A 14518-nucleotide genomic window follows, 5' to 3' on the forward strand; every position below is an offset into this window, starting at 1 on the left:
TACACATTTGACAGAATTTAAATAAAAATAATAATTTTAATTAATTAATCAATTTATTAATATAATCAAATCTGGATGCTGCATATTTGACGTTATTTATTAAAAAAAATAGTTTATTTTTTATTTTTTATTAATTAATAAATACAGTCAAACATGCCGTCTATGACTGCATACACAAATCCCACACATTTTGGAAAGATTTATAACTACACGTTCTGCTCGTTAAAAGATGAAAGTCTACGTTAAAAGATGCAAAGTCTACGTTAGCAATATAGAGTAAAGCAGAAAATTCCAGGCACTGAGTTTACCAGGAGAGATTCTGAAATTTGTTCTAAAAAACATGAAGAGGCTTTAAAGTTCGGTTATTTTCAGGGTTTTAAGCCGCAGGATTTGTGTTAAGAAAACACGATCAGAGTTCTTAGGATTTGTTATGGCGATTGCACGGCGTCTGTGCGAGGTCCATTCTAAGCTCCCTAAATTTAACGAGCAATGCTCTTCATCAATCTTTCCTGCTTCTTGCACGACCTTCCGATCAACATATCAGCCTGAACAGTATTTCAGGCTGCTGTCAAAATCATATTCTGAACAGAAAAATATCCTTCTTACTGCTATCGGAGTTTCGAAAAACAATACCCAAATGCAGATTTCGAGACTTGAGAGATGGACGATGAGTCCTTTTTTTCAGATTCAGACTCCGAGGTTTTTCAGTGCAGATTCAAAAAATTCAGATTACAGCAAGGAAGTAGATGAAATAAACGCCAAATTTGCAGAGGCGAGAGAGGAGATTGAAATGGCCATGGAGTCGAAGGAAACGGTTTATTTTGACGAAGAGGCCGATAGCGCCAGAGCAGTTGTGAAAGAAACCCTAGAAATGTTCGACGCTTTGCTTGCGAGATTGCCTGAGAATCAGCGAGGTGTTGTACAGAGATCCATGGGCTTGAAAATGGAACAGCTTAAAGCAGAGTTTGAACAGCTAAACGAGTAAAACTCAATGGCGGGGATTTGTGAAAGTGTTGTCCTTTTTGTTTTAAGGGCATCAATTTTAGAGTATTGAATTAATTGCCCTACAAAGCGTTAAGCAGCTCAGAGAATTTAATTGGAACTATTTTGGTTGCTTAGGGTTTTGCATGAAATTGAGTGACTGGAAATTCCTCCTGGGTTTACAAACACTTTGGGTGAAGATTTATTTCTTCTTGTTATCAGGTAATTTTTGAATTATGATACTTATTGAAACGACATTGCTGATAAGTTTTCAAGAAAAAGTTCTTGGCTGCTGAGATGCGGGTAAATTTCAAATAAATTTTCTTGTATTAATATGGTATGGGAGGGTGAACTTTTCCTATATGCATTTTCGAATAAAGAACACAGGATTTACCAGTAGCATATATAGATCTTTATGCACATAATTATGCTTGGCGACAATTTATGAGAACCAAAATAACTGACTGATGAATTTATGATGTATTAGCTTCTTAACATAATTTAGATTCTTGTTTGGATCGAGGATTATACCAAACGTGCTATAAGCTTGCACCCTGGCCATTTACCTTTTAGTGACATGACATTTAGATGTGGCAAACATTAACCGAAATGGGACCTTCAAACCCTGGTGAGCCTATTGAGACGGCCGAACTTTCAAGTGAAATATGGCCCTTTCGTTCACTGGTTTTGGTTTTACTTTTATCTAGTAATTTGGATTGGTAAAAACTAGTGAAGCACTGCCTGCGATGAACTAGAAAATTCGTTTTGGCTAAGAGCCACAGTGGAAGGGGTTCAATTCTATTAACATACGCCCAATAATCTCACCTGGCCTCGTCCTGTTCTAAACCCATTTAAATTATCAGGGTCATTAGGAGCATCATGGAATTGCTTCCCTCATCCATCGTTGCATGCCTCTCAGTCATATTCCACCCTACTCAACCCATTTCTACATTGACCGTGGTGGTTAGCAGATTGATTTTGTTTTTGCCGTGGCTTTTTTCGTCACTACTTTAAAATTGATCGTCTATTAAGCCTGCCCCAGTCCATCTTACAGGGAAATCAAGCATCATCAAAATCCATTTACAGTTACACTACCCAGTGGATCTTAGGAAGGCATTCTTTCTCCACATATTTAAATACTGACAATTAATTTCTATATACATCAAGGTTGCACAAAAGGTCTTAATATCGTAATCTTTAACTAGCATTTCAAAGCTGTGAGCAATCATAAGCAGGCCCAATCAACTGATTAAAGACTGACATTAACAACTTCAAATATACAATGTGTATAACAAACAGACAAAGTACATGCCTAATTCTATTGATACCAGAGAACCATTAAATATTGCTACCATTTAATTGTTGGTGTAAATTATGTCTCATAATTACACTTTACTTAAGTTGATTTAGGATAATGCATCTTATAGTAGTTTGCATATAAGACATTTACCTCATGTTCCCATGGGGCTGCTTAAGTCCATTTTCTACTTAATTTTAAGCAATAGGAGTGTTCTCATACAAATTTAAAGTTGTTGGGAAAGGATGATTTAGAATATTTTGCTATTTTAATGGAGCAGCTATTATTTAGGAATTGAAAATAAGCTGTGGGAAAATATGGGGGGGCTGGAAATAAGCAGCAACTGCATATTGTCAAAAATGCCACGTGGCTCTACAAATTTATTTCCCTTTTTTTTTTTTTCGCATTTTATTTCTATTTTTAATTGTGCACAAATTAATACTAATGTTATTAATACCAATTTTAACATGTCGCTAAAAAATAAGCAATATTCATGGGGCCACCAACTCCACAAATATTTCCTAAAAAAGTTGAGCAGTGACTGCTAGTCAAAATAAGCTAAGCAGCCGCATGGGAACATGCCCTTAGGGAAGCGTGCACATAGGGAAGTTGCTTGTAGGAGAAATTCCACCTTTTGTGGTCTTATCTTATTGTCACATTCCATCTTCAGTGGGTGATCTACCTCTTGTGGAATATTTTATTATTTCTCCTACCTACCCTCACTTATCCTTGTATCTCATTAGGCCTTGCCTTTATAAGAAAACTCATTTACATTGTATGTAATCCAATCCAATCTAGTTGACTGATCAAATCTATCTTATTGCATCATTGACGAGAATACAAATTTTTCTTGTCTATTTTGTTCTCTCTTGATTTTGTGCTATTCATTTGGCCTCTAGATCTTGGGTTGCTATAGGCAAATTCTCACAGGGTATCAGAGCCATTAGAGTGCCATTGGTTTGCCAATTGAGAGAAATTTGATGCAATTTGGGGTTTTGTATTTTGGAGCTTTCTATTGCAGGTCATTATTGGAGCTTGTTGGGTCAAATCTAAGGTCACCATTGGATTGAGGAGGTTCGAGAAAGTCAAAATCGCCTTTTGTTTTGTCCAAAACCGACACTGGAGGCCAAATCTAGAGCCGTTTGAAGGTGGAGGGTGGTTATCTTAAGAAATACATAGGCAATACTGAGAGGGGGGAGGGGGGTGAGAGTGAATCAGTATTGCAAAAATCTAATTTTTTGAATTTGAAATCTTATAGAAACACAACAAGAATAACCACAAAGACAAGTGCACCCTATATCTTGTGGAAAACCCTTTCGGGTAAAAAATCACAACATTAAAAGACTTCCATTAACTTTAAATGGGCACCAACCCAGAATACAAAGCAATAATTAAAAGAGAGCTCCAACTCTCCTCATAGCACCAATTGTTGATGAATAGCTTCGGTCGGATCCCCAAAACCCGACTTCGCTATAAAATGTGTGAAGGGCCTTTGGCCTTACACATTTATATTCAGCTTCTATATATATTTCCGAGTTCTTAATTAATGAAACCGTTATACTTCCAAGTTCGTAGTTAAATGAAATGATTTGTTAAAGTAGTCTAATATATATCTCGCCACCCTTAAGGACGTGATTGATTACAATGAAGAGACGTGATGATTGATGCTATGACCGACTTGTTAGAGAAGTCGTGTTGGTTGGAGGAACCTATAATCGGGTATATGTATGGTATATGCATCGAGACATTATTACTGAAAAAGATATCAGATATTTATCTATTAGACTGTATTACTTGATCAGCAAATCAACTATTATCTTCAGCAGTTCGAATCAATCACACATCTGGCAGATCACGTTATCTACTACAGCAGACCGATCTTCTACAACAGTCTAATTTATTATCTTGTGTGTTATACTGTTGTGTGCATAAAGCTTCAAGCAGTGAAGCCATTCTTTGTAAATCATATTCAAACCTGATTAAATATAACTGAGAATTTTGTGGCTGGGTTTTTCACCTTAATAAGAAAGGTTTTCCCAGGGTAACTTAGTGTTCATACTGTTCATTTGTGGAGAATTTTTTGTTTTTGTTATAATCTGATCATAAAATTTAACATGATATCAGAGCCACGGTGAAAGAAGATCGTGATAAGATTCTATACAATCTAAGTATTCTCTCCTCTCTCCCCATTGAGCAATGTCTCTAAGTCTCGAAAATGGTGAACGATCTTAAAGTCGAAAATAGGCTTGAGGGTGCATCTAACTTCACCTCATGGAAGTTTAGAGTACTCATTGCTCTTGAAAAAAATGATCTTCTTCAATTCATAGAGGAAAAGGATTTATCCGAACCTGAAGATCATGAGGAGAAACTGCAATTCAAGAAAAATGCCATCAAAGCAAAGAAAATATTAATCGACTCTGCGAGGAATCACTTGGTGCCTCTCATCTCCAAGATGACAACTACAAGAGATATGTTCAAGACCTTGGAGGGTTTATATGAGATTAACAACGTAAGTAGGGCTCTTGCCTTGAGACAACAACTCCACCAAGTAAAGATGGCAAAAGGAGATTCAGTAATCACCTACTTCATGAAAATTTCAGAATTAAGAGATCAACTAAGCACAATTGGAGATCAAGTGATAATAAGGACCTTGTTATGCTAGCCTTGAATGGTTTGCCTCATTCATGGGAGCCATTCATACAAAGCATAAGTAGAAGGTCTAAATTACCTAAGTTTGATCGACTCCGTGCAGATTGTATTCAAGAAGAATCGAGATTGACTACTAGAGGAATTGTCAAGAGTTCTCAAAATGAAGATACACATGTTCTTGCCACTCAATCTACCAAGAAACGAAAGTATTGGAAGAAGGGCAACTTCGAAAGGAATGGAGATTTCAAAACAGATTCCGCACCTGATACAAGGAAAAGAAAGAAAGATCTCTCTCGCATCCAGTGTTTTAGGTGTGACAAGTTTGGTCACTTTGCAAAGGATTGTTTGACAAGACCTAATCATCAAGGAGCAAACATCAATGAAGTCTCATCTCAGAAGGAGGTTGAAGATAACTCCAATGGTTTTCTTTTCATATCAGCATTATCAAGCAATGTTCCAACGGACTGTGATACATGGTTAATTGATAGTGGAGCCTCTCGACATATCACTAGTCATCGAGAGCATCTTTCTGATCTAGTGGAGAAAGAATCACATCTCCAAGTCATTATTGGGGATGATGCTCGCTATGCTGTAAGAGGAGTTGGTGCTACTTCTCTAAAACTTGAGTCTAGAGTTTCTCTACACCTAAGTGACGTATTGTTCGTACCAGGGATCAAGAGGAACCTTGTGTCTATTTCAGCCTTGGAGGATAAGGGATATCAAATTGTATTTTCTGAAGGAAGAGTTCTTGCTTGGCCTAAGAACTCCAACATCAAGACTGCTTGTGTGATCGGCAATCGACATGAGAGTTTATACAAACTCTCCACTCTCCCAGTTCAAGCTCTTATTCATGATTCTTCCAGTTCTAGTGAACTCTGGCACAGAAGACTTGGACATCTTCACTTCAGGGTTCTTCCATCTTTGGAGAAGATGGTAAAAGGTATTCCTAAACTTATTCATGTAAATGATGGTACTTGTAAAGGTTGTGCTATGGGTAAAAATATTAAAAGTCCTTTTCATAGCAGTGAAAGTAGGTCTAAAGAAATACTAGATCTTGTACATTCAGATTTATGTGGTCCAATGTCAATTCCATCCCTAAGTGGATGTTTTTATTATGTAACTTTTATAGATGACTACTCTAGGAAAACTTGGATTTATTTCTTAAAGTCTAAAGAGTCTGATGAAGTCCTAGGTAGGTTTAAAGAGTTTAAAGCTCTTGTAGAAAATATCACTAGAAAGAAAATTAAAATTCTAAGGTTTGATAATGGAGGTGAATACACCTCGGGTAGCTTTCGTGATTTCTGTATTGAGGCAGGGATCAAGAGGGAGTTCTGTGTTCCTTCAACCCTCAACAAAATGGGGTTGCTGAAAGGAAGAACAAATCTATAATTGAAGCTAGAAAAGCTATGATTCATGACCAAAACCTTCAGATTTTTCTATGGGCAGAAGCCTCTAGAACAACAGTGCATGTTCAAAATAGATGTGCTCATCGGATATTACAAAATATGACTCCTGAAGAAGCCTTCTCAGGTATCAAGGCTGATATCAATCACCTGAGAATATTTGGTTGTCCTGTGTATGTTCATGTTCCCAAGGACAAGAGAACCAAGTTGGAGCCTTCTGGCAAGAGAGGAATATTTGTAGGCTACAGTGAAACATCTAAAGCCTACCGTATTTACATTCCTGGTCAAAAGCAAATAGAGGTTAGCAGGGATGTCACATTTGAGGAAGATGTTGCATTAAAAAAATCAAAGGGCTCATGCATGGAGATAGATGATGAGACTCCTCAAGACATGGATGCTGATCATGCTTCTGAGATTCAGAGGGAGACTACAGACCCTGATATGAGTAATGATCCAATTGAACCTTTGGATCCCACTGATGGGCCTAGAGATATTGTTGTGCTTCGAAAGAGACCTCTTTGGGCACGAAACACTATGCAGGAAGTAGAACAATTTGCTGCTCCTTGAGGAACATTCAGAGAAAGCAAAAGACCACAAAGATTTTCTGGTTATGTTGCATTAATGTGTAATCTTATTGAGTCTGAACCTTCTAGTGTAGAGGAAGCCACAAAACAACAATTTTGGAAAGATGTAATGGATGAGGAGTATCAATCCATTCTCAAGAACAATGTGTGGGATATTGTGCCTAGACCAAAAGGGAAGTCTGTTGTATCTTCCAAGTGGTTGTACAAGATAAAACATGCAGTTGATGGCAGCATTGAAAAGTACGAGACTAGATTTGTGGCTCGTGGCTTCTCTCAAGAAGAGGGAATAGACTACAAAGAAACATTTGCTCCTTGTTGATGTGTCTTTTATACATGATCAAACACAGAATAAAATACCCAAAGGTACCTTATCCTCTCTTGAACAAAGCTTCCCCGAATGCTGAAGATTTCGCCTAAGGATCAATCGAGACAATTCCAAGTTTCTAAAATTGTAGGTTCTCTACTTGTGGATAAGCACCAGTGTTCGTTGTGTTTGCTGTTTCATCAAGGGGCCTTACGTACTTTCTATGAAAGCTGGCTCTTGCGACTACTTTACCAATAAGGAACTGGATTTTCCTAATACTAACCGATGTTTCAAAAAAGGCAAAAGATAAAGGATTCGAGAGGGCTATGCTAAACTAGGCCTAAGAATGACTAAATGGAGGGCGATCTTAGTGAAACTCTACCAATCTCAGTATTGCCATAGAACAACAACTCTACTGGAATCGGTGCGATCTTCTAAGGGAATTCAAAGATTTTCGAATCATTAATGAACATAGATACTATCAATAGGATACATATCAGTATTCAAGTAATGATTGAACCCTAAACAATTTCAATATCTCTAGTTGACCACACAGACACTTACAATCAGTAAGAGGCTAGTGGTTTGGACTATGAGCTTCCACTAAAAGATCAAACACGACATTTATCACTCAATCTAACTCTAACATCTAAATACTATTTTCAATAAGAGTGATTTCAAGAAGATGAACAACCATGTAAAGGGCCACAAAGATTGCAATAAAACACCATAACTTCAATATTTCATTGATCTCATAGCAAAATATAACAACAATTGTTCAACTTTCTCTCTTCACCAAATTTGTATAATTACTCTTCTTCTCTGCTGCTAATAAACTTATTCCTCTTAACCTTGACCTTTAAAATGAAATGAGTGAGAGCTTATATAGCATTCTCAAATACAATGAATGGCCCAGATTTAAAGAAGATCGAGGGCTGAGATTTTGACACCTAAACCCTAATTAGGGGTTGTTACAAAAATAACTCTAATTAGATAAGCATTATCATAACATAGCCAATAGAAATTGACACAAATAACGAGGAAGCATCGTCCAATAGGGATTGAATTGCCACATCATTTCATAACAACTTCTCATCTAGAATTTTGTTCCCTTTTCCATGTTCCTTTCTAGCATATTCAATGAATTTGGATGTAATACCTTCAACCTTTGCAATGGGAATCTCAGGCAGGTTCTTCATTCGCTCTTCCAAGTGAAGGACCTCATCAAAGGCCAAAAGAAGAGTCATTTCCCATCCGTGCTCCAACTCTTTTGTTTTCTAGATCAGGAACATAATAACATACATCTGATCTCGCTGCTCTTCTGTGATCATGTCCTCCTCTCTACAAAAAATGGCCTTGATCCTATCCTCCAATTCTTGGATGTCCACATCTGTTTCAATCTCTATCCTTCTATCAAGGATTGCACATAATACATCAAACACCTTATCCTGAATAGGATGGATAGTGTCCTCAACTCGGCTGCACCTACTATTGATGTCCTTGAATAGAACTTCCTTCATTTGGAGCAAAGTTGACCATTGTAGGAGATTATGGGTTCCACCATCAATTATCCTCTCTTGTGCTAAAACTTGTCTTGATGTCCTTCTTACCACTTGCAATACTGGGATGACAATGTCTCTAGTGTGAGTGAATGCATCGACAGTTACCACTAGATTATGAATGATCTCAAGGACTTGGATGGCCCTGTGGACTGTTTTCATCATTCTTCCAACAAATTCCTTAGCTACCATGTAGGATCTATCAATCCATGTATCCATGAGTCGGGCTAAGTTCTTCATCTTTTCTGCCTGATTTGTTGACTCAAGAGGGAGTGCCTGCAAGGGTGAGACTACTGGATCCTGTCGCCTTAACGATTGGTTAAGGTGGCTAAAATAATTCCTCCAAGCGTTAATCTCCTTTTCCAACCTTTTATTCTTTTCCATTTCTTCTTTTAGTTTATCATTAACTGCCCTTACTGAATAAGTCGCATCTTCCATGGCTTGCTCGGAGGTAAGTGGGCCAAGATCAAATGTCTCTAAATCATATTCTTCTGCCATGATCTCATCGTCGTACTTGTCCACTGCCGGTGTAGCTATTTGTATCTTTCTGGATCCTGTATCATCTCTGATTACCTTTGACATCTTTGTAGCTTTCTTCCTTTCAATCTCCTCTTGAGAATTGCCTAAAAGGCTTTCCAAATCAAATACTTGCTCCTCATCCTCAACCACAACTACCCTCGTCAGTCTTTCTCTAAGCCAATCTGGAATGGAAGACTTTCCTTCTCTTACTTGGACTTCCTTAGGCAATGGTTTCTCGCCTCTAAAAGGAGATGTTGCTTCATCATCATTGCTTTCTCTTTGTTTCTCATTAACATCAACTTGGAGAGGAAGAGACTGACTTGATGAGTGCTGAGGTGTCCTTCCTTTGTCTTGTTTGTCATTCTGTACCGTGGACTCCATGGACTCATCTATCTCATACACCTTCTCTCTTTGATCCTTTCCTTGACTTATCTCCTTTTCATGTCTAGAAGAAGCACTCAAGGGATGATCAGGATTCACCTTTTGTTTCTTCTTGGATGATTCTCTCTTTTCAAGTCCCTCCTTTCTCTTCGACCCCTTAGAATGAGAAGTGTTCTCACTTGCACTCGCCTCTCCTTCATCTGTTTTTATTTCTAAGCTGAATGTCATAGCTATGTTTTGTTCCTTCAACTTTTGATGTTGGACATCTACCCATCTGCGAGTACAACTCAAGACTGGGCCCATCAATGCTCTTAAGTCTGTGACTTCTTGCTCATCCCAATCAATCTTCATTTCTTTGTCTTCTTTCTCATAGGAAGATTGAAGATATCTGCCACTGTCTTGTGCTTGATCTGCTACTCTATAAACTTTGCATTTCTTGATAAGATCTAAGGGCAATCAAGAGTGCATCTTTCTTTTTACCTCTACATCATCCTGAACATTCATCTAGAAGTCCTCTACTTGAAACACATGCCTGTACTTCTTCCCAACTGTTTCTTCCATATGACCATTAGTTTCAAAATTTTCTCTCGAGGCAAAAGATGTGAATGAGTAGAGAGATAGTTCCTTTTTTGCATCTTCGGTTGCTTGAGAATTAGGGCATACTTCAATTGAATTTCCAAGTGAAATAGGTATAGGGATACCATTCCCATGCTTATGTCTTGATGCCTTAGCACAAGCTGCCAGCCGTCTAGTCACTTCAAGTAGTACTATTCTATCCATAGGATACCTCAGCAACATATAAGGAGGTGAAGGACATCCATGGATCTTGATGTAGGTGAATTTAGGAAATTGAACGAACCATGCACCATGTTTCTTCATGAGTTCTTGTGCTTCTAGAGACAACCTTTGGTGAATTCCTCCTTGTAGTGTCCTGGTGATATGCATTGTGAAGGTATCGTTGACTAGCTTGTAGTAATTCTTAGGCGGATGATGCAATTGAACATAAGAATCACATACTCTTATCTCTTCGGACCCTCTCCCAACAAGTCCTCTGTGTGGTAATCCTGCATACTCAAAACATCTGGCTAAAGAATATATAACATACGAACTCATGTGGAATGACTTAGTGGGGACTAGCCTCCTCAACTGTTCATCTAGGTGGTTACTGATAATCCTGGCCTAGTTGAACATTCCTTTCCCTTGAACGATCACCTGTATGAAGAAGAACATCCACCTGTCGAAAAAGAAGGCTTGGGAGGCACCTACAATTCGATTAAGCATGGTTATCAAGTCTCTGAATTCTTCTTGGAAATCAATTCTATGAGGTGTATTGGGTATCTTATTTAGGCGAGGCCTACTCTTGAGTAACCAATTCTTATTGATGAAGTTTAGAGAGGTATCAAGATTATCTTCGTAGATAGACTTAGCTCTTTCTAGGCTATTGTAGATCATATCTCTCTATTTTGGAAGATGAAAAGCTTCACTTATAGCTCCTTCTGAGAGATAGGCGAGGATAGTTCCATCTTTGGCTACAATCGTCCTTGAATGCGAATCATAGTGCCTGGCAAATTCGATCGTTAGCTCATGACATCTGACTGCGGGAGGGAAGCCTGCGGCCTTGATGATCCCACTCTCAATTATCTTCTTGGCTATGGGTGATGGCTTGCCGATGTAGGGTGCTTCTCAAAACTTCTTCACCTTGAAGTTTCCTAAGTTGGTGTCTCCAATATTGCTCCATTTGGATACGATCCTCGTCTCCAAGTCGTCATTCTTTTGATCTTCTTTAATGAGAGCTTGCCGGGTAGAGGATCCACTTGCCTTGGGGGCTGCCATTTGTTACCTATAAAAATGGGCTTAAGTTAAGTTTTAGGTATAGTAACCTAGATAGGCAATTCAAGACCATAAAAGGAACAATTGAACTTCAATTTGAACTTGAATGAATAATCCTTGAAATTTACAAATTGAAATTACAAATGAATTAATCTAAATTATGAAGACCTATCTTTAAAAAATATTGAACAAAATCAGATCTTCATTTAATCCTCTTCAAAATAAATCAGATTGCACATACCTTAACCTTGATTTTTGAGCCTTAAAAGGAATGATCCTGAAAAGAGGGGGGAAATAATGCCTTGCTATTGAATTCACCTCTTTCCAAAATGCTGTTCAAAGAAATTTGTTCTGCTAAAAGCTTCAGGTCTGCACCTCAAATTCACCTTCGAAGGATTGGTGATCTTCTAAATTGTCCTTGAGAGGATCAGGTATGAGATTAGGAAGGTTAAATCTGCCTGATTTATTATATGATTTTTGCCTTCTTAAACCTGAAATTTGCCTTCTATCTGCTGGAGTTCGCTTCTCCAAGTCTGTTCGTTGAATTCGCTTTAGGAAGAATGTTTGAATGATTAATGGTTTTGAGTTTTACTTCCCTTTATAGGTGCTTCCACCTTTCTTTCAAAAGGCCGACTTTGTAAAAATTATATAAAAAATTCATTAATTCACCTTCTTGAGCTGGCTGACTTTGTTAAAATTATATAAAAAAACTTTGGCGCCAAAGGGTAAACTTTTGAATTTTAAATTTAATAAGTGTTTGGTCAAGGCGAATTTGCTTAGTTGTTCAAAATGAGGTTTGATGAGCGATTTAGGAGAGGAATAAAGTATTCTAAGCTTGGCTTTTAGGTCCTCTCCCTATCTCAGCCTAGCTCATCCATCCTTAAAGTGATGTCAATTTCAAAGTGTTAGGTGGAAAATTAGGCTATCTTAGGATTTCACTCTGAACCCTTTGAGAGGGTTAGGAGCGATTTTTGCTCTTTAGACTCAAATCTTCCACCTTTTCATCCTTCAATTGCTCCTGAGATATGATAATGTCCTAACTAAAGCTCCAAGGCACAAATTTGGTCCAAATTTGAAGCAAGAAGGAGGATTCTATGAAAATTCGCTCTAGACCCTTTGGAAGGGTCAGGAGCGATTTTTGCTATTTTGCTCAATTTGCCTCACATTTCATCATTTCTCACCTTTGAACTCAACCTTTCAAACCTCCTCTTACCATGATCAAGCGACTAGCCTCCATCCTTAGCTCGAAACAAGATGAAAATGAAGAGTCCCAAAGATTTCGCTCTGGACCCTTTGGAAGGGTCAGGAGCGATTTTTGTGATTTAGCCTCAATTCTATCATTTCTTTGCTCCATATCGCTTCTCAAGGCAAGTATATATTAATCTTCTCTCCACCAATGCCTTAGGAATCAAGCTCTTGATCTCGAACATGAGCAAATTAGAGGTTTTTAGGAATTTCGCTCTGGACCCTTTGGAAGGGTCAGGAGCAAAATTCTTCCTTAGGCTCATTTTACATTTCCTTTTCTCTCCAATCACCTCAAAATTGTCTTATCAAACCTCCTCTTACCATGATCAAGTCCCTTTGCTATCAAAACAAGGTTGCCTTAGTGCACTTATGTGAAATTGAGAGTCTAGCTAAGGATTTCGCTCTGGACCCTTTGGAAGGGTTGAGAGCGAAATTTGCATTTTAGGTCCATTTTCATCACTTCATTGCCTTAAATCACCTTTCAAAGGCAAGTACGCATCAATGCTTTCCCAACCATGCCTTAGAAATCAAGATCTTGGTCACAACAAGGAGCAAATAGGGGTTATAGGAAATTTAGCTCTAGACCCTTTGGAAGGGTCAGGAGCTTGAAAAAATTTCGCTCTGGACCCTTTGGAAGGGTCGGGAGCGAAATTTGCACTTTAGTCTTAATTCCATCATTTCCTTTGCTCCAATTCTCCTTGTAAGGCAAATATGCATCAATCATTCCTCTACTACGCCATAGGGATAAGGTTCTTGGTTTGAACAAGGAGGAAAATAGTGTTTTTAAGAAATTTTGCTCTGGACCCTTTGAGAGGGTCAGGAGCGAAATTTGTCTTTAAGCTCATTTCACACTTCCTTTCTCCTTTCTTTGCCTTGAATTTAACTTCTCAAACCTCCTTCAAGTCAACTTGCTCTCAAAGTGGTGTTCATTTCAAGGTTTTAGTGAGAAAATAAGGTTTCCCAAGAATTTCGCTCTGGACCTTTTGGAAGGGTCAGGAGCGAAATTGATGTTTTAGGCTCAATTTTCCATCATTGATTTCATTTTCAACTTTTCCTCATAAAAAAAAAGTGATTTGCCTTCAAGAATGCTTAGGAATGGATTAGTTCATAGGTTTGAGCAAGGTAGAATGCCTTATGAAGAAATTCGCTCTGGACCCTTTGGAAGGGTCAGGAGCGAAATTGCTCTTCTAGGCTTAATTCACCTCCTTTTTCACTTGGCTTTGTCTTAAACTTGATCTCTGATCCTTTTCCTTCCATAACCTTGCAAATTTGCCCAACCATTCAATGACTTTGGTGAAGAATTAGGCTATTAGGAGGATTTCGCTTTGGACCCTTTGGAAGGGTCAGGAGCTTGAAAATTTTTCGTTCTGGACCCTTTGGAAGGGTCAGGAGCGAAATTCGCAATTATGTTCAAATTCCTCACTTTTCATCACTTCTCATTGTTGCAAAAATCAATGCTTTCTTCATACCGCCATAAGGACAAGGTTTTCTATGCAAATTAGGATCAGAAAGGGAGATATTAGGAAATTCTCTCTGGAGCGAAATTCTTCTTTGAGCTCAGATCCTTAACCTTTTCTCAAATTTTCAAGCCAATTTCTTGTAATTACATCCTTCCAAGCTTGCTCATGCTAGCATTAGTCCTTCGTGCCTACTCTTCAATCACTTGTTTCATCCAATTGACTCTGACTCAACAGAAGACAAGACTCTGGCCTAACAACTCACAACCTTGACTCATCCTGACTCAAACTCTTCAAAACCTCTTTGCA

General features: G+C 38.2%; 1 protein-coding gene across 1 annotated transcript; it reads left to right on the top strand.

The window, feature by feature from the left end:
* Nucleotides 1–210: 210 nt before the first annotated feature.
* On the top strand, nucleotides 211–1385 carry LOC131036168 (embryogenesis-like protein). The gene has a single exon (XM_057967988.1). The coding sequence runs from the start codon at nucleotides 431–433 to the stop codon at nucleotides 983–985; it is 555 nt and encodes a 184-aa protein (XP_057823971.1). The 5' UTR covers nucleotides 211–430; the 3' UTR covers nucleotides 986–1385.
* The last annotated feature ends 13133 nt before the right edge of the window (nucleotides 1386–14518 follow it).

This window comes from Cryptomeria japonica, chromosome 10, assembly GCF_030272615.1.
Source record: "Cryptomeria japonica chromosome 10, Sugi_1.0, whole genome shotgun sequence".
NCBI lineage: Eukaryota > Viridiplantae > Streptophyta > Pinopsida > Cupressales > Cupressaceae > Cryptomeria > Cryptomeria japonica.